At 39.1% G+C, this 22,437-nt stretch overlaps 1 protein-coding gene across 26 annotated transcripts in view; it reads right to left on the reverse strand.

The window, feature by feature from the left end:
- ATF7IP2 (activating transcription factor 7 interacting protein 2) overlaps positions 1-22,437 on the reverse strand; it is a 75,483-nt gene that overhangs the window by 2,296 nt on the left and 50,750 nt on the right. For 12 of the 26 annotated variants that reach the window (XM_085017628.1, XM_085017626.1, XM_085017624.1 and 9 more), the window contains 4 exons: positions 18,290-18,363; positions 16,830-16,891; positions 15,779-15,854; positions 63-148 (listed from right to left, as the gene is read on the reverse strand). In XM_085017628.1, the coding sequence (XP_084873754.1) occupies positions 63-148; positions 15,779-15,854; positions 16,830-16,891; positions 18,290-18,363 (298 nt within the window). Of the gene's footprint in view, positions 1-62; positions 149-4,069; positions 4,175-8,220; positions 8,427-15,778; positions 15,855-16,829; positions 16,892-18,289; positions 18,364-22,437 lie in introns of all 26 variants that reach the window. The other 14 variants (XR_014840836.1, XR_014840824.1, XR_014840838.1 and 11 more) reach the window with 3 other exon arrangements.

Raw genomic sequence — 22,437 nt, forward strand, 5'->3', positions numbered from 1 at the left:
AAGGGCATGGGCACCCCACTCCCCTGGGAATGGCTCCCTCACAGAGCATGTCATCTCTGTACCTGGGCTGCATTTTGTGCCACTGTGGTTGCCTCTTTTGAGACTGAAACAGCTTTCGTAGGTGACTCAAGGGTGGACACTGGAGTTTCTGTGAAAAACACAAGGTTTAAAAGTAAAATTTATCTGCAATGATCAATCTTGTAGCCTTTAAGCTGTAGTTTATGTCTTGAGTAGTAATTAGAGTTCAAGACCTAAAAGTATCAAATATAGAGACGTCTCTAACTTGACAAAAATTCCCCTCTTAAGGTAAACACCTAAGATGCAACTAGAAACTAGGAAAAACTACCCGTGGGAGAAGGATTCCTGCTCAGTAGTCTCGGGCAGATTCTGCTCTGTGGGGTCAGTGAGGATGTTTGCAAACACAGAGCCATTTACAAACCTCAAACTAAAACTCAGACAGTTGAGGTATTTCTACTGTTGAGGTCCGTGGTGGCCTAGAGGGAATGAGACATAACCTGTGGACAGCCAAAAGGGAGGTGGGGAGACAGAAGGGTGAATGGAAGAAAGAGATGGTTAGAAGAAGAAAGAAAAGGAGGAAAACAGAGAAAATCATGTGAGGTGAGCAAGAAGATTTAGTAGTTACAAGTATGGTTTGAGAACGACTGGGGAGTATTATGGGGAAGGTGAGAGAAAGGGCTCATGTTGCAAAAGCAGTAGGGCTGGGTAGCCAAAAATTTCACGTTTGGCCATATCTAATAAGCAGTAAAAACCACTTTAGATACACTGGGTGTGGTGATAAAACTTTAAAATATTCTATAAATCTACCCAAATAAAATTTATTTCTATTTTTCTTTTAACTGACAAGGATAATTAAGACTCTACTTGTGTTTCAATGTTAACTTATTAGTCACTTTATTTACTGGCATTAAAAAAAAAACCTTTTTAGAAGAGGTAAAAATTTTTTGGTTTTAACTAAGAGAATCTGTACAGCTTTTATAACTGGTTTAATTAATTTAAAACTAGAACTAGTTTTGTGAAATCATAATCTGCAGGTTAATCAATGTACAAGAACTGATACCAATAATCTTTAAATTTTCAAGTGAACAGTTTCATGCAAAAAAAAAATCTAATAGATATAGCTTTCATAACTAACTTTTCTTCTTTTAAGGTAGTAAGTCAGCAAGCCCTTAGCAACTAAAACAGGCTAAAACAGAAACTAACTCTATGATAAGAAGAGACAAAACAGGACTTTTATCCCAAATGAGTTAATGTTTATATTCTTTGTGTCATCAGTGTGTTGTAAATACTCTGCAGCTTTTATCCGTATGTTTATAGAAATGGTATTAGACCTTCCAGATCCTTTGCTTCAAGTATATGCACATGTAAACACATTCACTCATGTAAATATTTATATTATACACATGATTTTTAAAGTTTGTATTTTAAAATGAACTATTCAGATATAATTTACATACAATAAAATGTATCCATTTAAAATGTGTACTTCTTTGTGTTTTGACAAATGTGCAATTGTAAAACCATAACCAAAATCAAGACAGTGTTTTTATTACCCCCAATAGTGACCCTTTTTATGATACAGAACAAATCTGATTCCATACTGGATGTTTCTTTTTTTTATAAACTTTGTTCTCTATGGCTTTTGCTGTAAGTACTCTATAGGCTTTTTGCCTATAACCTGAAATACGCCCATTGTCAAGGCCCTGACCTTTAAAGGTGTGACGCTTGCCCCCTGACACAGTTGCGGGACAGAGATTGACAGCTGCCTTGTTGAAGGTTTACAGGAACATTGTGACCAGACCTATGTGGACAACAGCTGTGAGAACAAAGGATTCCAGCACCAAGAAGTTTGCAGCAATCAACCCCACCCTCTCTCCTTTTCATATAAAAGAAGCCTGAATTGTAACTCAGAGAGGATGGTCTTTTGGGACATTGGTCCATCATCTTCTCAGTCTTTTGGCTTTCTCTCTCTCTCTCTTTTTTTTTTTTTTTTTTTTTTTTGCTTTTTAGGGCTGTACCTGTACACATGGAAGTTCCCAGGCTAGAGGTCAAACAGGAGCTGCAACTGCTGGCCTAAGCCACAGCCACAGCACTGTGGGCTTTGAGCTGCATCTTCGACCTACACTGCACCTCACAGCAACACCGGATCCCCAACCCACTGAGTGAAACCAGGGATTGAATCTGCATCCTCACGGATACTACTGAAGGTTCGTTACTGCTGAGCCAGAATGGGAACTCCTGGATTTCTAAAGGTCACTCTTCCTTGCCCCAACGACCCATCTCTTGACTTAGTGGCCTGTTGTGCAGCAAGCAGTATAAACTTGGACCTGTTAACAAATTTTGATGTGCCAGCTAGGAGCCTTGCTGCTTGGAGCTCGCCCATCCCGGTTGGGAAATTTTGGGATAAGGCCCTACTAGCAGCTGCTGGAGCCAGTTGTCCTGAGGATCTTCCTTTCAAATTTCTCTGACGCAGCACCAGCTGCCTCAGCACTTGGCAGCTGGAGCAAGGAATCAACACCTGGCAGCTGACTGGCCTCAGACAGTAGGTAAATCACTCTGGGATGCACAGCTCGAGACTTTATTTCCTCCCTGTTTGGGGTTCTTTTACTCTGGAATAAGCCACTTTGTTTTGTGTTTGAGTAGGGCACCCTGTTAGTTGTGGACTTTCACCTGATTTTTGAACTTGTTTCTTTGGACACTAGTATTTGTATGCACCATCTGGGTTTTGTTTGTCTTGTATTTCTGTCTTTAAAAATTGAGAAATATTTCAGCTATCCCTAAAAAATGTCCTCTGGAGTATACTTTGGGATAAATGGACTGATGACAATTAAGAACCCATGACTAACAAATTTTTTTTTTTTTTTTTAAAGGCCATACCTGTGGCATATGGAGGTTCCCAGGCTAGGGGTTGAATCACAGCTACTGCTGCTGGCCTACACCACAGCCAGAACAATGCAGGCTCTGCGCCTCGTCTATGACCTACATCACAGCTCACGGCAACGCCGGATCCTTAACCCACTGAGCAAGGCCAGGCAGGGATCGAACCTGACTCCTCATGGATCGAACCTGACTCCTCATGGATCCTACACGGGTTCATTAATCCCTGAGCCATGAAGGGAACTCCCGAAACAGAATTATTGTTACAATTATTGTAACAGCACTTGTTAGGATCTCCACAAGGGGTTTATGCAGGGTTATCCTGGGACCCTGCCCTGGGTACCATATGCTGTCACCCTTGCTTTGTGAATTACGTTGTTTGCTGTTACTGTGTCGTCTGTCTAGCCAAGGAGTCACACTGTGTGAGGGTTGACCTCATGGTTCCTGTGATATGCAAAACCAAACTTTAGGGTTTCTTTAGGGGTTTGTGTTCGTACTTTGGGTTTTACATTTTATTTTGCTTTGACACTGCTTTTCCATTTACAGCCAAATAAGTTTTGTGATGTTTAAAACTTTTACTGATGTCTAATGGAGGAAAGGAACAGTCTTTTTTTTCCTTTTTCTTTTTTTTTTTTTTTTTTTTTGCATATGGAGGTTCCCAGGCTAGAGGTCAAATTGGAGCTGTAGCTGCTGCCTTGCACCACAGCCACAGCAACGTGGGATCTGAGCTGTGTCTGTGATCTACACCACAGCTCCTTAACCCACTGAGTGAGGCCATGGATTGAACTCAGGTCCTCATGGATACTGGGCAGGTTCGTTTCTGCTGAGCCACAATGGGAACGCTCAAGGAACAGAATCTTAGCTGAAAGTGGGGCACTGCCGGGAAAAAGACAAAGATTCCTTTTGGTTCCTAGAATCACCAAAGGCCCCAGCTCAGAATTCAGCCTGGTTGGTTGATGTCAAGGCAAAAAGGCATCCTTTTAATGGCTAGAGAAGACTGAGCACTCTTGATGGTTGTTTGGTGACCTCTGAGTGGCTCTACATAATCCTGCAATTAGAGCTATTCTGTGAACAAGTGAGGAAGAATGATGAAATCCTTTACGTGAAGGCACTTGTGCAATTACATCAAGGAAAATAAGGAAGGGAACGAGAGTGAGGACATGTTGCATCGAACCTTAACTCTTCTGGCGGAGCTGGGCTGTCCCTGCCTCCCATTCCCGTCCAGCCCCGATTCCTGACACTGGGGCTCAAGAAGTGGTCAGACTGGCTTCCCCTCCTCCTGGGGATCAATGAGAAAACCCTGTATTAGTTCCCATGGCACAGGGCAATTTCCCTCATACAGTTAATGCCATAGGGGGCCTAAGTGCAAATGGCCTGTAGGCTGGATTCCTAGAGATGACCTGCCACTCTTCATGGGCAGCAAAAAAAATCTGAACAAAATTCAAGAAATTCAGCAAAAAGCAAATGAAGACCCCCTCTGAATAGCTGGAAAAGATGTATCAGGCCACAGACATTAGAATGATCCTGAAGCCCCTGCAAATGGGCCAAGTGCCCTAGATATCAGGAGAACGCTGCAAAAAGTTGATGGCACATTTGGAATGGATCCTTCGCAGTTAATACTCATTGCTTTTAAGATAATTAACAGCAGAGAACAATGACAGAAGAAAGAAGATGCCACTTTTCTGGCAGTGGTCCTGGACTCCCAGCAGGTAAGTAACTCAGAGAGAGGTGAGCCGCCCCTGGGGAAGGAACACTGTGCTTACTGTAAGGAGCAAGGGCACTGGAAAAAAGACCGCCCCGGCTGAAACATTAGAAGGAAAACATTAAAAGATGGGGGTGTTCCATATGGTAGAAAGAGAGAAACACTGACGAATAAAGAGGCCAGGGGACTCCCTTAGACTTGAGACACCCAATTCCAATTTCCCCAGAGGAGCCCTGGATAATAACACTGATGCAGAGAATGAGCTGAGTGACTTTCTGATAGATACCAGCACAACATACTCTACGGTAAACACTAAGGGGGCACAGAAAACATCTCAATCCATCCTGGTTACTCGAAGTCTCTGGGAAGCATAAAACTGTTTGTTCTTACACCCTTTAGAATACCAACTAGGGGACCTCACCCTGAAACAATTTCTTATATATAGGCCAGAGTATCCAATCTCTCTCTGGCCAAGATCTCCTTTGTAAATTAAATGCCCACATAATTTTTCCACCAGGAACACGTGTTAAGGCTACAGATTTTGCTAAAGAAAACCCTGGAAAAGGAGATGGAGGTCTCCTTCTACCCCAGGACTACGAAAGGGTAAGACCAGAAATGTGGGCTGATGGCACCCCAGGGGAGGACCAAAAATGCATGGTCAACACAGGTCCCATTACAGAGGGATGCTGGGACACCTAATCTAAAACAATGTCCTTTGAGGCAAGAGGCCCAAAAGGGCATTCAGCCAATTCTCAAAAGTTTTTGAAAACAGGACTGATTAAACCATAAGGTCCCTGTACAACACTCCTATTCACCTTGTCAAAAAGCCAAACTCAGCAGATTGTCACTTTGTGCAAGACTTGAGGGCTATTAATGAAGTGGTCCAAGATTTACACCCTGTGGTGCCTAAGCCATGCACTTTGCTTACAACTATGCTGGTAGAAAACTGCTGGTTCTCAGTTTTGGACTTGATGACTTTTTTTTTCTTCCCCATTTTCCCATTGCAAAGAATCACAGAAGCTATTTGATTTTGAAAGGCAGGACCCCGAAACACAGGAAGTCCAACAGTATTGCTCAAGGATTTAAGATCTGCCCTGCCTTGTTTGAGGAAATGCTGTTGGAAACCTAACATTAGATCAAAGACTTTTACTCCCAATTTGCTCCAAATACCCATTACCAGAGAGATGCCACCTCACAATGGATTCACCAGGTTAAGGATGCAGCATTGTTTTCTGGTTATAGCTGTGGCATGGATTCGATCCCTGGCCTGGGAACGTCCGTGGGTTGTGGATGTGGTCAAAAAAGAAAAAAATAGTGTGTAATGGGGCTTAACCTATAAGAGAGACTCTAGCAAATCACTCAGAATTGTATGGTTTGTACTAAAAATAATTGAGAGACTCAACACAGAGGAATGTGCCCCCCTGAGGACTGGCAAACAGAATTTACTCAAATGTCTTGAGCTGCAGGAAATTTCAGATCCCTGCTAGTGTTTGTGGACACTTTTTCAGGATGGGTGGAAACATGTATCTACTAAACAGAAAAAAGACTCTAAAAGTGGTTAAAGTCCTCCTTAAGGAAATTATTCCCCAGTTTGGATTGTCTAACACTTCAAAGTGATAACAGGCCTGCTTTTGTCTCTAGCATAACCCAACAAGTATCTAAAGCACTGCACATTGACTGAAAAAAATGAATCATACATTAAAAAGAACATTGCTGGGGTTCCCGTCGTGGCACAGTGGAAATGAATCTGACGAGGAACCATGAAGTTGCAGGTTCGATCCCTGGCCTTGCTCAGTGGGTTAAGGATCTGGGTTACTGTGAGCTGTGGTGTAGGCCAGCAGCAACAGCTTTGATTAGACCCCTGGCCTGGGAACCTCCATATGCTGCAGGTGTGGCCTTAAAGAGACAAAAGACAATAAATAAATAAAAAGAACACTGCTAAAATATGTCAGGAGATTAATTTAACTTGAGATATTGGGATAAGGTCTTGCTAATTGCCCTGCTACAGATTTGAGGGGCTCCCAGAAACAAGCTTAAATTAAGTCCTTTGAAATGTTGCACGGTAGGCTATTCCAGGTGTCTGCCCAGGCAGGACAATCTGTAGATGTCTTAAAAGAGGGGGCAGTCAGCAACTATGTTAAGACTTCAGCACTATGCTTACTTCTGTTCATGCGTTTGCCTCCCATAGATCCACCTACCCAACTGAGGTGGTCCTTCACCCCGAGATCGAGTCGTCCTCAAAACCTAGCGAGAACAAGGACCTGGACATCAACTTGGCACTAAGTGGACAGGAGCCGCTGAGCACGCACTCCCATGTTAAATTAGCCCAGGGTGAGACTGCGGATTCACCACTCTCAAGTCAACACTCACTCCTCCAGAAATTGGACAGGACAGAGAAAAGCAGATTTAGTCTTGTGAGCCATTAGAAGATCTTTTTTTCTTTGATTTTTTTTTTTCTTTTTTCTTTTTGGCTGAATCCATAGCATGTGGAAGTTCCTGGGCCAGAAAAAGAACCTATGCCACAGTAGCGACCACTTCGGTGACAATCCCAGATCCTCAACTGACTGAATCATAAGAGAACTCCAGAAGGTTGTTTTTTTTTTTGATCTTTTTAAGGCCACACCTGTGGCATATGGAAGTTCCCAGGCTATGGGTGGAATCAGAGCTGCAGCTGCAGCTGCCAGGCTATATACCACAGCTGAAGCAACACAGGATCTGAGCTGCATCTGCAACTTACACCACAGCTCACAGCAAAAGCAGATCGGCTCCTCAACCCACTGAGTAAGGCCAGGGATCACACCTGTGCCCTCATGGATACTAGTCAGGTTCGTTACCACTGAGCCATGACGGGAACCCCCAGAAGTTTTTAAGTTGCTGTTTTAAACCAAGCCTCCTCCCAGGTAAGTAATGATGACTTTTGCTCTTCTATTTTACTACCCTGGTGATAGACACTTACTGGAAAAGACCACAGGGAGAAATACTGCCCCCACTCAGTAAAATAGTTGGCAGGATATAAAGAAAACACAGAGCAGAGCACCGTGGGCATCTCTATCCCAAGTGCTGGAGTTCAGGTATAATGTTCCAGCGCTTGTCTAAGTGTTGTGATAGGGCCCTGAAAAGTGGAGCCAAGGATGCCCAACCATGGACTCGGGAATCCTTCCAGTCCCAAGTCCATCAGTTCTATTCCATGATCACCCCCTCGTTGTCCCCGTTCATCAGAAAGTAGCCAGGGTGGTCATCACCCCTTTTCCCACAAGATTATGGAATGGACAGTAACAGTGGAAAATACTGCAATAGGGAAGAACAAATGATTTCTTTTACTTTATCCTTTCTATTCCATGGCTTTGGCTACAAGTTAAGAATGTTGTTTATAACCTGAGACATGCAAGACAGGCCATTCTCAAGACCCTGACCTTGAGGATGGCCTATGGGTATAATACTTTCCCATTTATGAGACAAGAATTTGCAGAAGAAAGAATGAAATTTGCCTTGTTGGAGCTTTATAGGAACTTTGTGACTGATCCTACATGGGCAGCTACAAGAACAAAGGATTCTAGCACCTAGAAGTTGGCAACAACCACACCCCCTCCCCTGTAGAGTATAAAAGAAGCCCCAATTCTCACTCAGAAAAGATGGTTCTTTGCAACACTGGTCCATCATCTTCTCAGTCTGCTGGCTTTCTGAAAAACGTCGCTACTCCTTGCCCCAACAACACATCTCTCCATTTATTGGCCTGTTGTGCGGCCAGCAGTATGAGCTTGGACTCAGTCAACTCCTCTCCCAGTGCAGGCCACAAGCCTGTCTTCACTAAAGATTAGATTGGCCTTTTCTAGAAATTGACATAAATCAAATCACACAGTATATAGAATTCTTTCACCCAGTGTTTTGTTGCATATGATAGTCTGTTCATTTTTATTATTGAGTATTACTTGGCTATATAGATATGATACGACCTATTCATCTGCTGATGAACATTTGGGCTGTTTCTAGTTTGGGGCTATTATGAATAAAGTTGCTATGAACATTTGTGTGCAAATCTTTGGATAGATGTAGGTTTTCATTTCTCTTGGGTAAACACATAAGAGTGGAGTAAGTCTGTTAAGTGTATAGTTAATGTTTTAAGAAACTGCCAAAACACCTCCAAAGTAGTTTTATCATTTTACATTCCTACCAACAAAACCTGAGAATTCCAGGCTGCTATACATCCTTACCAACACTTTGTATATTTTCAGTTGTTTTCATTTTAGCCATTTTAGTGGATGTGTTGTGGTATCTCATTATACCACAACAATGCTGAGGATGTCTTGTGTTTATTTGCCATCTCGGTATCTTCTCTAGTGAAGTGTCATCTACTTGCTTTGGGTTTAATTTATTCTTTTTATCCCAGCATCTTAAGGCAGAAGCTTAGATTGTTCATTTTAGACTTTCCATTTTTTTTCTAATATAAGCATTTAATGCTAGAAATTTGTAAGTACTGCTTTAGCCGAAGCCCTCAGATTTTGATATGCTGTGTTTTCATTTTTTGTTTTTGTTTTTTGTCTCTTGAGGGCCACACTCTCAGCATCTGGAGGTTCCCAGGCTAGGGGTTGAATCAGAGCTGGCCTACGCCACAGCAAAGCCAGATCTGAGCCGCATCTCCAACCTACACCTCAGCTCACAGCAATGCCGGATCTTTAACCCACTGAGTGAGGCCAGGGATGGAACCTACGTCCTCATGGATGCTAGTTAGATTCGTTTCCACTGAGCCACGACAGGAACTCCTGTTTGCATTTTCATTCAAGTTCAAAATATTTTTAAACTTTCCTTTTGATTTCTTCTTTGACTCATGTGTTATTTAGAAATGCAATGTTTAGTTTCCAAATATCTAGGTATTTCCCAAGTACCTTTTGTTACTGATTACTAATTAAACAATGTTGTGTCAGAGAACATACTCTGTATGATTACAGTCCTTTTAAAAACACTGAGACTAATTTTATGGTCCAGAACCCGATGTGTTTCAGAGTTCTCTAAATGTCAAGTAGGTTATGTTGGTTGATAGTGTTGCTTGGGCCTCTGTAACTTTACTAATTACATACTGTATCAATTACTGAGAAGGGAGTATTGGAAACTCCAAATATTTTTCTATTTATAATTTTGGTCCCATCAGTTTTTATAACTGAAATTCTGAAGTTATACTATTATATGCAAAAACATGTAGGGTTGTTTTGTCTTTCTGATGAGATGACTGCCTTATAGTTAGGAAACAGCCTTCTTTATCCCTGGTAATATTCCTTGTTCTAAAGTCTGTTTGATAATAATATAGTCATTCTAGCTTTCTTCCGATTACTGTTTGCATGTTTTTGCATGGTTTATATTCTTCCATCCTTTTAATTTTAACTTATTCAAATATTTAAAGTCCATCATGTAGTCACTACATAGTTGGGTCTTATTTTAACAGTGTCCGCTTTTTGAAGGGATATTTAGACCATCTGTACTTACTCTGTCAATATGGTCAAGTTTAAATCTACAGTCTTGCCTTTTCTCTATTTAGTGTCATTTGCTCTTTGGGTTTTTGGTGGCTTCTCTTGCATTGAGAATTTTTAAAATCCCTTTTTATCTCTATTATTGGTCTATTAGCTATACTTTGACTTAAAATATTGCTCCAGGGATTGCCACATGAATCTTGAATAGTCTATCCTCAAAAAACATTAGACTACTCATATCTCTTAAGACCCTGTACAAGAGCATACTTTTATTCCTTTGACCATCTTGTGCATTAGTGTCATACATTAGCTTCTATACAAACTATGACCTCTACAATATGGTGTTATATTCCTTTGTGTAGATCCACTTTTCATCTGATCTTTTCCCTTTGCTTGAAGAACTTTTTAATTTTTTTTGTTTTTGGCTGTGTGTGCAACACACACCATAGCAGTGACTACACTGGATCCTTAACTGCTAGGTCACCAGAGAACTCCAAAAAAATTCCTTTATTTTTTATAATGAAGATCTGCTGGCAACAAATTATGTTTATCTGAAAAAGTCTTATTAGCTTTCACTTTGGAAACACATATTAGCTGGATATAGAATTCTAGGTTGACGATTATTTTCCCCAGCCTTTTAATGAGACCATTTGATTTTCTTTTGCTTTGCATAGTTCTCATTGAGAAAACCGTTCATTCTTTGTTCTTTCCTGTCTTCTCTATATGTATCGTGTCTGATGGCTCTTAGGTTTTTTTCCTCTTAATCATTGCATCTTTAGGAATTGATTATGATGTGCCTTGATATGGTTTTCTTTGGATTTGTCCTATTTGGAACTTTTTTGAAGTTCATTTTGTGGGCTTATATTCTTCACTAAAATTGGAAAACTTTTGACCATATGTGTATGTTAAACCACATGAAATTGTTCCACAGTTCACTAAGGTCTGATTCCTTTTCCCCCAGTCCTTTTTTCTTTTCTTTTCATAATCTTTCTTTAATTTGGATCAATTTGGATAGTTTCTTGCCAAACTATCTGGTCAGGTACTATTTTTTCCAGTATACCAATTTGTTTTTCCTTCTTCAGTGTTTAATATGCTGTTTATTTCATTTGGTTCTATTTTATATCTTTTATTTCTCATAAGTTCCTGTTTTCCTTTCAATCTTTTAGGTATGTTTCTATCAGTTCTTTGAAAGTCCTTGTCTGTTAATTTTTTTTTTACTCAATGAATTTTATTATTTATAGTTGTACAACAATCACCACAACCCAATTTTATAGCATTTCTATCCCAAATCCCCAGCCCATCCCCCCACCCCCTAACCTGTCTCATTTGGAAACCATAAATTTTTGAAAGTCTGTATGAGTCAGTATCTGTGTGCAAGGAAGTTCATTGTGTCCTTTTTTTTAGATTCCACATGTAAGTGATAGCATATGATGTTGGTGTCTCCCTGTCTGACTGACTTCACTTAGTGTGATAATTTCTAGGTTCATCAATGTTGCTGCAAATTCTTTCTTTCCTTTTAGTGGCTGAGTAATATTCCATTGTGTATATGTACCACATCTTTATCCACTCCTCTGTCAATGGATATTTAGGTTGTTTCCATGCCTTAGCTATTGTATCTAGTGCTGCAATGAACATTGGAGTACATGTGTCTTTGCGAGTCATGGTTCTCTCTGGATAGATACCCAGGAGTGGGATTGCTGGATCAAATGGTAGTTTTATTTTCAATTTTCTGAGGAATCTCCATACTGTTTTCCACAGTAGTTGCAGCAATTTACATTCCCACCAAGAGTGTCATAGGGTTCCCTTTTCTCCACACCATCTCCAGCATTTATTGTTGGTAGACTTTTTGATGCTGGCCATTCTGGCTGGTGTAACGTGATAACTCATAGTGGTTTTGATTTGCACTTTTCTAATAATTAGTGATGTTCAACATCTTTTCATATTTTTTTGGAGACTTGTCTTTGGAGAATTGTCTGTTTAGATCTTCTGTCCATTTTTTTTGATGGGGTTGTTTTGTTTTTTTTGGTATTGAGCTATAGGAGGTGTTTATAAATTTTGGAGATTAATCACTTGTCAGTTGCTTCATTTGCAAATATTTTCCCCCATTCTGTGGGTTGCCTTTTTGTTTTGTTTAGGGTTTCCTTTGCTGCGCAGAAACATTTAAGTCCCAGTTGTTTATTTTTATTGTCATTGCTCTAGGAGGTAGGTCTGAGAAGATACTGCTGTGGTTTATGTCAGAGAGTGCTGGGCATATGTTTTCCTCTAAGTTCTATAGTATCTAGTCTTATATTGAGGTCTTTAATCCATTTTGAGTTTATTTTTGTGTATGGTGTTAGGAGTGTTCTAATTTCATTCTTTTACATGCGGCTGTCCAGTTTTCCCAGCACCACTTATTGAAGGGACTGTCTTTTCTCCACTGTATATTCTTGCCTCCTTTTTCATAGATTAGTTGGCTGTAGGTGCGTGGTTTTAATTCTGGGCTTTCTATCCTGTTCCACTGATCTGTAGAGTCCTTGTGCATTACTGCTGTCATCTGTCATTTCTAAGTTTGTTTCTTTTGACTGACTTTTCTTCTGGTTGTGGATTCCATTACTTTTCCTTATATCTTGAGTGGTTTTTTTTTTTTTTAATTGGATGATGAGCATTATGAATTTTACATGGTTGGGTGCTGAATTCTGTTGTCTTCTTTGAAGAGAAAGTAGGCTTTGTGTGATAAGCCACTGAGTTACTTCCAGTTCAGTTTGACCCTTTCAAAGCTTGTTTTTAGGTTTTATCAGGGCAAAGCTAGAGTTGCCTTTGCCCTAAGATGAGTTTACACCTAGGTAATCACTAAGAATCTGTCACTATGGCTGGTCATATCTGAAATATTTCCCAGTGCTGTTTGAGCTCTGGAATTTGTTTAGTATAAAGCTTCATGGTCATTCTTTGCCCATATTCCGAGTTCCATTCTGTGCATGTGTGGCTTAATACTTCAGCAAAGACCCAAGAGGACTCTTAATGCTAACCTCTTGGAGGTCTTTCTCAGAGTGGCTTCCTCATTTCTGATAGTACTCTTTCCCCTCACCCCAGTTGCCTCAGCCTCTCTGAATGCCAATCTGTCTCTTTACCTCAGCAAGACAACTATTGTCTGCTTAGGATCTCCATCACTGCACAACAGTCTAGGAAGAAAGCTGAGGCAGCCCAAAGGGCTCATCTCATTCATCTCCCTTCTCTCAGGGACTACAGTCATGTTCTCCAGTATATGAAAAATTTTTTCTTATATCCTATTTCTTATATCTTATTTAGTTTTCTAGTTTAGTTGTTTACTGCAGAAAAGTTAAGTCTGATCCCATTTACTCAATCATGACTACATGTATACTTTTATAACTTTTTTCTCATTATATTATTGACATGTTTACATCAACACACATACTTCTATGTTATTTTTAATGGGTGAATATTGTTGCACAATATTAAGTTCTGTGATTAATCCCTTATTTCTAGAAATTTAAGGGTTTCCAAAGTGTTATTTTTCATAAATAGTACTGTAATGAACATTTTCATATTTCCCCTATACTTTAGTATCTTCAGGTAACTATTCAAAGAATTTTGAGTCACAAGGCTTGTATATTTGTAAAATTTTGATACTGACAAAATATCTTCCAGAAAAATTAATTTACACTCCCATTCACAATATATGATCTTACATTTTTTGAAAAACTATTTAGAGGAAATTCTGGATTAATTAATCTGCATTAATTCCATTTTTTTCCTCAGAAAAGTATACTCTGTGCCAGGCACTGTGCTAAAAAGATGTAAGTATACAGATTACTAAAAGCATTAATGCTGCTGAAAAGAATTTCAAGCCCTTTTAGGAAGTCGGATATGTAAAGAAACAATTATAGAACCATGAAATAAAGCTATAATATAGGCATGCACAAAATACAATGAGTAACCAATTCTGCCTGGAAGGAACCATTCAGCCCAAGTGTCTAAACTTATATTGAAGGATGAAAAGTGAGGTCATCAGATGACCCTATGAAAGTACAAGAGGGAGAGCATTCCCGGAAAATAGATTAGCAGGTGTAGAGATGGCAAGGAGAGGATAGGTACTATCTACTAAAAAACAATTAAGGCACAAATAAGGACTTTGTAGAAGATAAAGCTAGAAAAGTTTTCAGGGTCTTAAGTCATTAAGAATTCTGTAAATCTTGGAGTTCCCGCTGGGGTGCAGTGGAAATGAATCCGACTAGGAACCATAAGGTTGTGGGTTTGATCCCTAGCCTCGCTCAGTGGGTTAAGGATCTAATGTTGCTGTGAGCTGTGGTGTAGGTCACAGATACGGCTTGGATCCTGCGTTGCTGTGGTTGTGGTGTAGACCGGCAGCTGTAGCTCTGATTCGACCCCCAGCCTGGAACCGCCAAATGTTGCGGGTGAGGCCCTACAGAGCAAACAAAAAATTCTGTAAATCTTGTTAAGGAATTGGGATTTTATCCTAAAGACAGAAACATAACTAGATTTGTATATAGGAAATAACATTTTAGTGGCAGCTTAGAAGACTCATTAAAAGCAGTAGTTTAGAGCAGAACCAACTGATATCCATGAGGATGCTGGTTTGATCCCTAGCCTTGCTCAGTGGATTAAAGATCCAGTGTTGATGTGAGCTGTGGTGTAGGTCATAGATGAGGCTTAAATGTGGCATTGCTGTGGCTGTGGTGTAGGCTGGCAGCTCCAGCTCCAATTCAACCCCTGGCCCTAGAACTTCCATATGCTGTGGGTATGGCCCTAAAAAAAAGAAAAAAAGAAAAAAAAAAGTGCCATAAACTTTCAAGTGCAATTATTTATTTTTTGTCTTTTTAGGACCGTACCCACAGCATATGGAGGTTCCAAGGCTAGGGGTATAATCAGAGCTGTAGCTGCTGGCCTATGCCACAGCTGCACCAACACCAGATCCGAGCCACATCTGCAACCTACACTGCAGCTCATGGCAACACCGGATTCTTAATCCACTGAGCGAGGCCAGGGAATGAACCCAAAATCTCATGGTTCCTAGTCGGATTTGTTTCCACTGCACCACAACAGGAACTCCCAAGTGTAATTATTAAGATATAAAACCTTATAACTGTAACCAGCCCCAGAAGACTATATTTTACTTCTCTTTCTTTAAATCTGAGAAAGAGGGCACTGCTGTTACTCTCCCTTTACATTCTCATGTTATGCCCTGGCATCCTCTCACAGCCACTGCTGTTATGATTAAGGAAAAAAGGTATGTCTCACAAGCAGCCTCCAGCCACCCAGATGTCTTTCAGTGAATGAATGGATAAACTATTAAACATTCACACCATGGAATACTACTCAGCAATAAAAAGGGAATACTTAACAACTCGGACGACTTGTGGGGAAAATTACGCTAAGTGAAATAAGCCAATCTTAGAAGGATACATATTCTATCACATTTATATAACATTCATGAAATAAGATAATTATAATGGTGAGGAACAGATTAATGATTGCCAAGGTTTGGGGGCTGGGGGAAACCATCCCCCCTTCCCTTGCCCCCAAAAAAATCCTATAAAGGGGGTAGCATGAGAGAAACTTTTGGTGATAGAACAGTATAATTAGTGGTGGCAGTTACAGTAATCTACATATGTGATAAAACCGTATTAAGGCAATGAACATGCAAAAAACTTAATAGTAGGGTCAAATTATTTTGAGTTGTTACCCTTCCCTCTTTCTTTACCTGTGCTGCAGTTTGACAGGCCTTCTTTTGTCAGGTCAATCACAGAATCAAGTTTCTTCTCCATAGCCTGAAAAAGCTGTTTAAAAAAATGAGATTTTGCCTCAACAGAAAATCTTTTTAATTTTTTATTTTTGCTATTTAGGGCCACACCTGTGGCATATGGAAGTTCCCAGGCTAGGGGCTAAGTTGGAGCTGGAGCTGCTGGCCTACACCACTGCCACAGCAATGCAGGATCTGAGGTGCACCCTTGACCTATATGGCAGCTTACGACAACACCAGATCCTTAACCCACAGAGCAAGGCCAGGGATCGAACCCACACCCTCATGGATACTAACTAGGTTTGTAACCTGCTGAGCCACAATGGGAACTCCAGAAATGTTTTTTAAAAATCAAACATATATCATTTAAAATGACCACTTAGAAGCTAGAGATTGAACATTCTATGTCTTATGGTTTAATTTAATTCTAATATGAAAGAGAAGCTCATGAAATATTGTATGATTTCTGAGAATATGACTAGGCAGAGTCTAAATGGTTAATTTGGAAATAAATATGGTTGTGAAATATGTTTATCATTAGCTATTTGCTTTTAAATGTTTAAGTTGGACTGGAACCTGGTTATACTAACTAGTTAGACATTAATTTATTTCTTTTTTTTTTTTTTTTTGTCTTTTGTCTTGTGAGGGCCACACCCGCAGCATATGGAGGTCTGCAGGCTAGAGGTTGAATCAGAGCTGTAGCCGCTGGCCTATACCACAGCCACAGCAACGACAGATCCAAGCTGCATCTGTGACCTACACCACAACTCACGGCAACACCAGATCCTTAATCCACTGAGCAAGGCCAGGGATTGAACCTGTGACCTCGTGGATGTTAGTCAGATTCATTTCTACTGAACCATGATGGGAACTCCAGTCAGACATTAATTTCTTAGAGAATGAATCTCCCAAAGAATGAATGACAAGGATGACTCATCCAATATGTAGCAACACTGAAGTTCCTAGAACATATTCAAATCAACAACATTCAGAGACAATATTTAGTACCTACCATGGCTTCACTTTCAGCATCAGGGGAATCGTTAGAACATCCTAATGTACTTTTTCCAGTATCTGAAAGAAAATTATTAAAATAGGAACTTTGGACAAGTTTATTAACTAGTAAATATTTACAGACTTTATAATATACAAATGCTGAACAATAATAATGGAGATGCTAATTTACTATTATATAATCAAAAACGTAACTCAATTAATTTTACCTATTCCAAAGACCAATTAACAGGTCCCCAAAAAAGCAAAATTTAATTTCGGCTCGAAAAATTTTGTCCTTCTATATCTTTACAACTATATTAAGAACTTAAAAAAAAAACCTATCTGTAAATTTGAGGAAATAAACTTGGAAATGTGCATATTTTTAAATTCATAGTATCTTTTTAGACTAGACCACTTGAGATGGCTAAGGAGGATTCTTCATAGAATCAGTTAAAACCTTAGATAAATGATTAATATCCTTTAACTATGTGATTTACAATCTTTTTTTTTTTTTTTGTCTTTTTTTTGCTATTTCTTGGGCCGCTCCCGCGGCATATGGAGGTTCCCAGGCTAGGGGTTGAATCGGAGCTGTAGCCACCAGCCTATGCCAGAGCCACAGCAACGCTGGATCTGAGCCTCGTCTGCAACCTACACCACAGCTCACCACAATGCCGGATCGTTAACCCACTGAGCAAGGGCAGGGACCGAACCCACAACCCCATGGTTCCTAGTCGGATTCGTTAACCACTGTGCCACGACGGGAACCCCCCCTTTTTTTTTTGTTGTCTTTTTTTTGATTTACAATCTTAACAGCCCAAATCATGGGGAATATTAAGTAGCTACATAACTGGCAACAAAGCTTTGTGAAATTAAGATGCAAATTAAATTCTCTAGTACATAGTACAAATGAAAAGGAAATAGTACAAATGAAAAGGAAATTGGGAATTTTGAATGAGAAATTATGGGCCAACAAGATAGCTATTTTAAGAGAAAGGAAACTTATTGTAAATCTAAGGTTAAAGATTTTTACATAAGTGTTATTTAATGAAAGACTAAAGAGTAACAAAAGTATTATTTTTAGCAGTTTAAAAAAAAGATACAAAGGATTACCCAATTTTAAATCTTAAGTAGACTATAAGATAATGCAATAGGTAAAACAAAAAGACAAAAACTAAACCACCACTACCACAACCAAGGCCAGAGCAAGCAAGTAAAAATAATGAATATGAAAGTTAAGTAGTTCTATAATTTACAAAGCCATTAAACAGAGTAAAGAAACAAAAGGCCATAAACTAATAAATACAAGGTTAAAAAGAAACCTCAACTGTATTAAAGAATCACTGATTTATTCAGGTAATATTAATCACAGACACACAAAAAAACATTGAGAGCAGAAGTAATATTTTCTATTTTTAAACAAATACTGATTTGAGCCTTTCTAATTCGATAGGTCATATTTTTATCAACTTAAGATACCTGCTGAATTTGATGTAACTGGAGTTGTCAAATTAGGACTTTCCACAGAAATCAACACAACATCATCATCGTTACTAAAATGATAAAAACAAAGCAAAAATAAACTAAACATGCAATCAATGGTTAGCATTCTTCTGATTTAACATTTCATAACTGCTAGGTTTTAATCTAACAATTTGTGGGGATAGGGGAATGAAGATGATAAAACCAAAACACCAAGAAGCTCTGTTTAAATCACCAATTAATCACATGACTTAAAGTTCATGATATCCAATAACAACAGACCCTTAAAACTTAGTAGAGCAATGAGATCCTACTATACAGCACAGGGAACTATATCCAATCTTGTGGGATAGAACATGATGGAAGATAATGAGAAAAAAATGTGTATGTATATGTATGTATCACTGGGTCACTGCAGTACAGCAGAAACTGACAATATTATAAATCAATTACACTTTAAGAAAAAATTTTAAAAAACTTAGAGACCCATTTACAAACGAATCCCAATGTACAATCTCTAAGTATAGAATATACAATAAATGTAACAAATATGTAAGTTATTCTAGCACACATAATTGCTTTCATAAAAATGAAACAATATAACAAAAATAAACCCATTAAAACTGACTTAGAGATATAAAACTATAATAGATATTAAAAAATTAATTCTATCACTACTTTATCACTATAGTAGCAGTATTTACCACACATTTACTAAACTTAGGCAATGATGATAAATGATGCTAATTACAGTAACAGAATACTCAGAGTCAGAAGATTGTCTTCTGTTCCCACTTGATCCCAATTCCACTTTTTTGAGTCTGACATTTAATCAGAATTTTTGCTTGGAAAATCTTGACAAAACAAGGACCTACTGTATAGTACAGGGAACTATACTCAATATTTTGTAATAATCTATAAGGGAAAAGATTCTCAAAAAGGATATATATATATATATATATATATTATATATATAAATTGCTGTGCTGTATGCATGAAATTAACATGATATTGTAACTCAATTATATTTTAAAAAATTAATAGGAAGATTACACTTTCCAAGCCCCCAAAAGGTTTAACTGTCCTAATCCTGGTTTTTAAGATCCTTGAAAAAAATAACATTCTAGAAAGCACATACAAGTAGCCAACAAAAGAACAAATAGCCTAATGTGTATCTCTGCTGAGTTCCTACTTACAGGGAAAGAAAAGAGGGAAAGGAACCAAAATCAAGAAAATGTAAAAAAAGAAAATCCTGACACAAATTTCAGTAAACCCATAAATCTGCTATGTGAATTTTCTATACTATTATAGATGTTAGTAATTTTTAGCTTTTGCATTTGGTCTATGACCAATTTTAAATTATTTCTGTATATGGTTTAAGAGACGAAGTTTACTTTTCCCCTCTGGTTATTCCAGCAACATTTGTTGAAGAGACTATCTCTTCCCCATTAAAATAACTTGGCATCTTTGTTGAAAGCCAATGTGCTATATGTATACTCTCTAATTTGTACATTGTTTTATATATTTGTCTTTATGCCCACACCATATTGTCTTTTTTTTTTTTTTTTTAATCTCAGCACCTGTGGCATAGGAAGTTCCCTGGCTGCCTACCCACAGCCACACCAGATCCGAGCTGCATCTGCAACCAACAACTTAAGGCAACACTGGATCCTTAACCCACTGAGCGAGGCCAGGGATCGAACCTGCATGCTCACAGAGACAATGTCAAGGCCTTAACCTGCTTAGCCACAATAGGAACTCCCAACACCATATTGTCTCAATTACCAGCTTTATAGTAAGTCTTGAACTGAGGCAGTGTACGTCTTCATCTAGGTTTTCTGCATTTCACAAGGTTTTGATCAGTTACTTTCTATAGAAAAGGATGCCAGGATTTGAATTAAAGCTGCATTAAATATACAGAACAATTGTGGTGAAGTGACACTGAAGCCAGAAAGATAAGGCCAGGCCCAAGAACAGCCCCCTCATGTATAGGCATCAGGCAGAAGGCAAAGGCACATCCTTGTTCTGCACTTCATGAGGCATGGAGGAGTGACATTTAAAACATCCACTTTGTAACATCTGAACAAGAAACTGACCATGAAAACCCTGGCACATGTACTTCAAGGCAGGAAATAGAGAGGCTTTGGGTTAACCTGCTGCAACGGGTTTCATGCTGACCCTTTGAGATAAACTACTATCTGGATGAGTCCTGATTGGGGGAAGGACAGAAGCAACCTGCCAGTCCCCACATTCTGTGGACAAGGGGATTTCCCAGCCATCCTCTAGTAACCTTGGGCTCATTGTAATCTCATTATAATACCATTAGCACTGCGCTTTTGACCTCTCCTCTGTGGTTTCATTCAGGTGCTCACAGGAAAGTTTCAAAACGGTGGCTTGTGAGGTCCAAATAAGGAATTGCAGATGATCTGATCACAAGGGAGGGAAAAGAGGGGTCATCCTCATCCGAACAGCAGATCAACCCCATATTAACAATCTAAGGTACCCCTATTGTGCACAACTCACTCTGCGAGTTCGACTGCGTGCTCTCCCTCACTTACTGTGCTTCTAATAAATGCTGTACTTGCTTTGCAAATCTTAGTCTCTCTGTTCAATTCTTTCCTCCATGAAGACCAGAACTGAGGTCCTCTTGCCGGCCAAAATCAACATTAACAACGGATTTTCTGATTTGCAAACATGGTATATCTCACCATATGTTTTTGTCTCCTTTAATTTCTCTCGGCAGTATTTTGCACTTTTAAAAATTATTAATAAACTATTTTTAGAGCACTTTTAGGTATATAGGAAAGTTGAGTGGAAAGTTCAGTTTTCCCACATACAACCTCCCACAAAATCCTGTACCCCAGTGATACTCTTGCTATAACTGATGAAACTACACTGACAACATCATTATCCTCAAAGTCCATATTTACAATATGTTCATTCTTAGTGCTGAGACAGTCTATGGATTTTGACAAATGTATGACATATATCCCCCATCACAGTATACTAAAAAACAGTTCTGCTGCCCTAAAAATCCCCAGTGCTCTGCCTATTCGTCCCTCCCACTAACCTCTGGCAACATTCAATCTTTTTCTTATCTCCATAGTTTTGTCTTTTCTGAAATGTCACAGTCGAAATCAGACAGTTATATAGCCTTTCAGCTTGGCTTCTTTCACTTGGTAATGTGCATTTAAGCTTCTTCCATGTCTTTTCATAGCCTGATAGCTCATTTCTTTTTCAGCACTAAACAGTATTCCATTGTCTGAAAGTAGCCATTTATCTGTTCATTTACTGAAGGACATCCCGGTTGCATCCAAGTTTTGCCAGCTCTGAATAAAACTACATTTTACATGATTCCATTTTCTCTCCTTTCTAAACACATTATACTTCTGCTTTTAGTGGGTGCCCTAGAGTTTGCAATATACTTTTACAACTAATCCAAATCAATTTTCAAAGAATGCTACACTGCTTCACTAGTACAAGTACCTTAGAACAACAAACTATCCCTAATTCCTCCTACCCATTCTTTGAATCATTGATGTCATTCATTTCCCTTATAGAAGTGTATAAGCATGCCCAAGCACACAAAAGCATAATCAAATATATTGTTGCTATTTCTTTGAACAGACTCTTGTTGGTTAAATAAATTAATAAGAAAAACAAGAGTTCCCGTTGTGGCACAGCAGAGACGAATCTGACTAGGAACCATGAGGTTGTGGGTTTGATCGCTGGCCTTGCTCAGTGGGTAAGGATCTGGCATTGCCGTGAGCTGTGGCATAGGTCACAGACGGGCTCGGATCTGGTGTTGCTGTGGCTGTGGTGTAGGCCGGTGGCTATAGCTCTGATTAGACCCCTAGCCTGGGAACCTCCATATGCCTTGGGTGTGGCCCTGAAAAGACAGAAAGACAAAAAAAAAAAAAAAAAAAAAAAAAAAAAGAGAGAGAGAAACAAAAGGTTCTATTTTACCTTCACTCATTCCTTTTCTGATGATCTTCTTTATGTAGAGCTGACTTTCTGACTTATTTTCCTTCTCTATGAAGGATTTTTAACACTTCTTGCAAGGCAGGTCTACTGGCAACAAACACCCTAAATTTTTGTTTGAGAAAGTCTTTATTTCTTTCACTTTTGAAGGATAATTTCACAGT

Source organism: Sus scrofa, chromosome 3 (assembly GCF_054392235.1).
Source record: "Sus scrofa isolate SSC_HxYL_T2T_F1_AM1 chromosome 3, Sscrofa_HxYL_maternal_Yorkshire_Landrace_v2.0, whole genome shotgun sequence".
Classification (NCBI taxonomy): Eukaryota; Metazoa; Chordata; class Mammalia; order Artiodactyla; family Suidae; genus Sus; species Sus scrofa.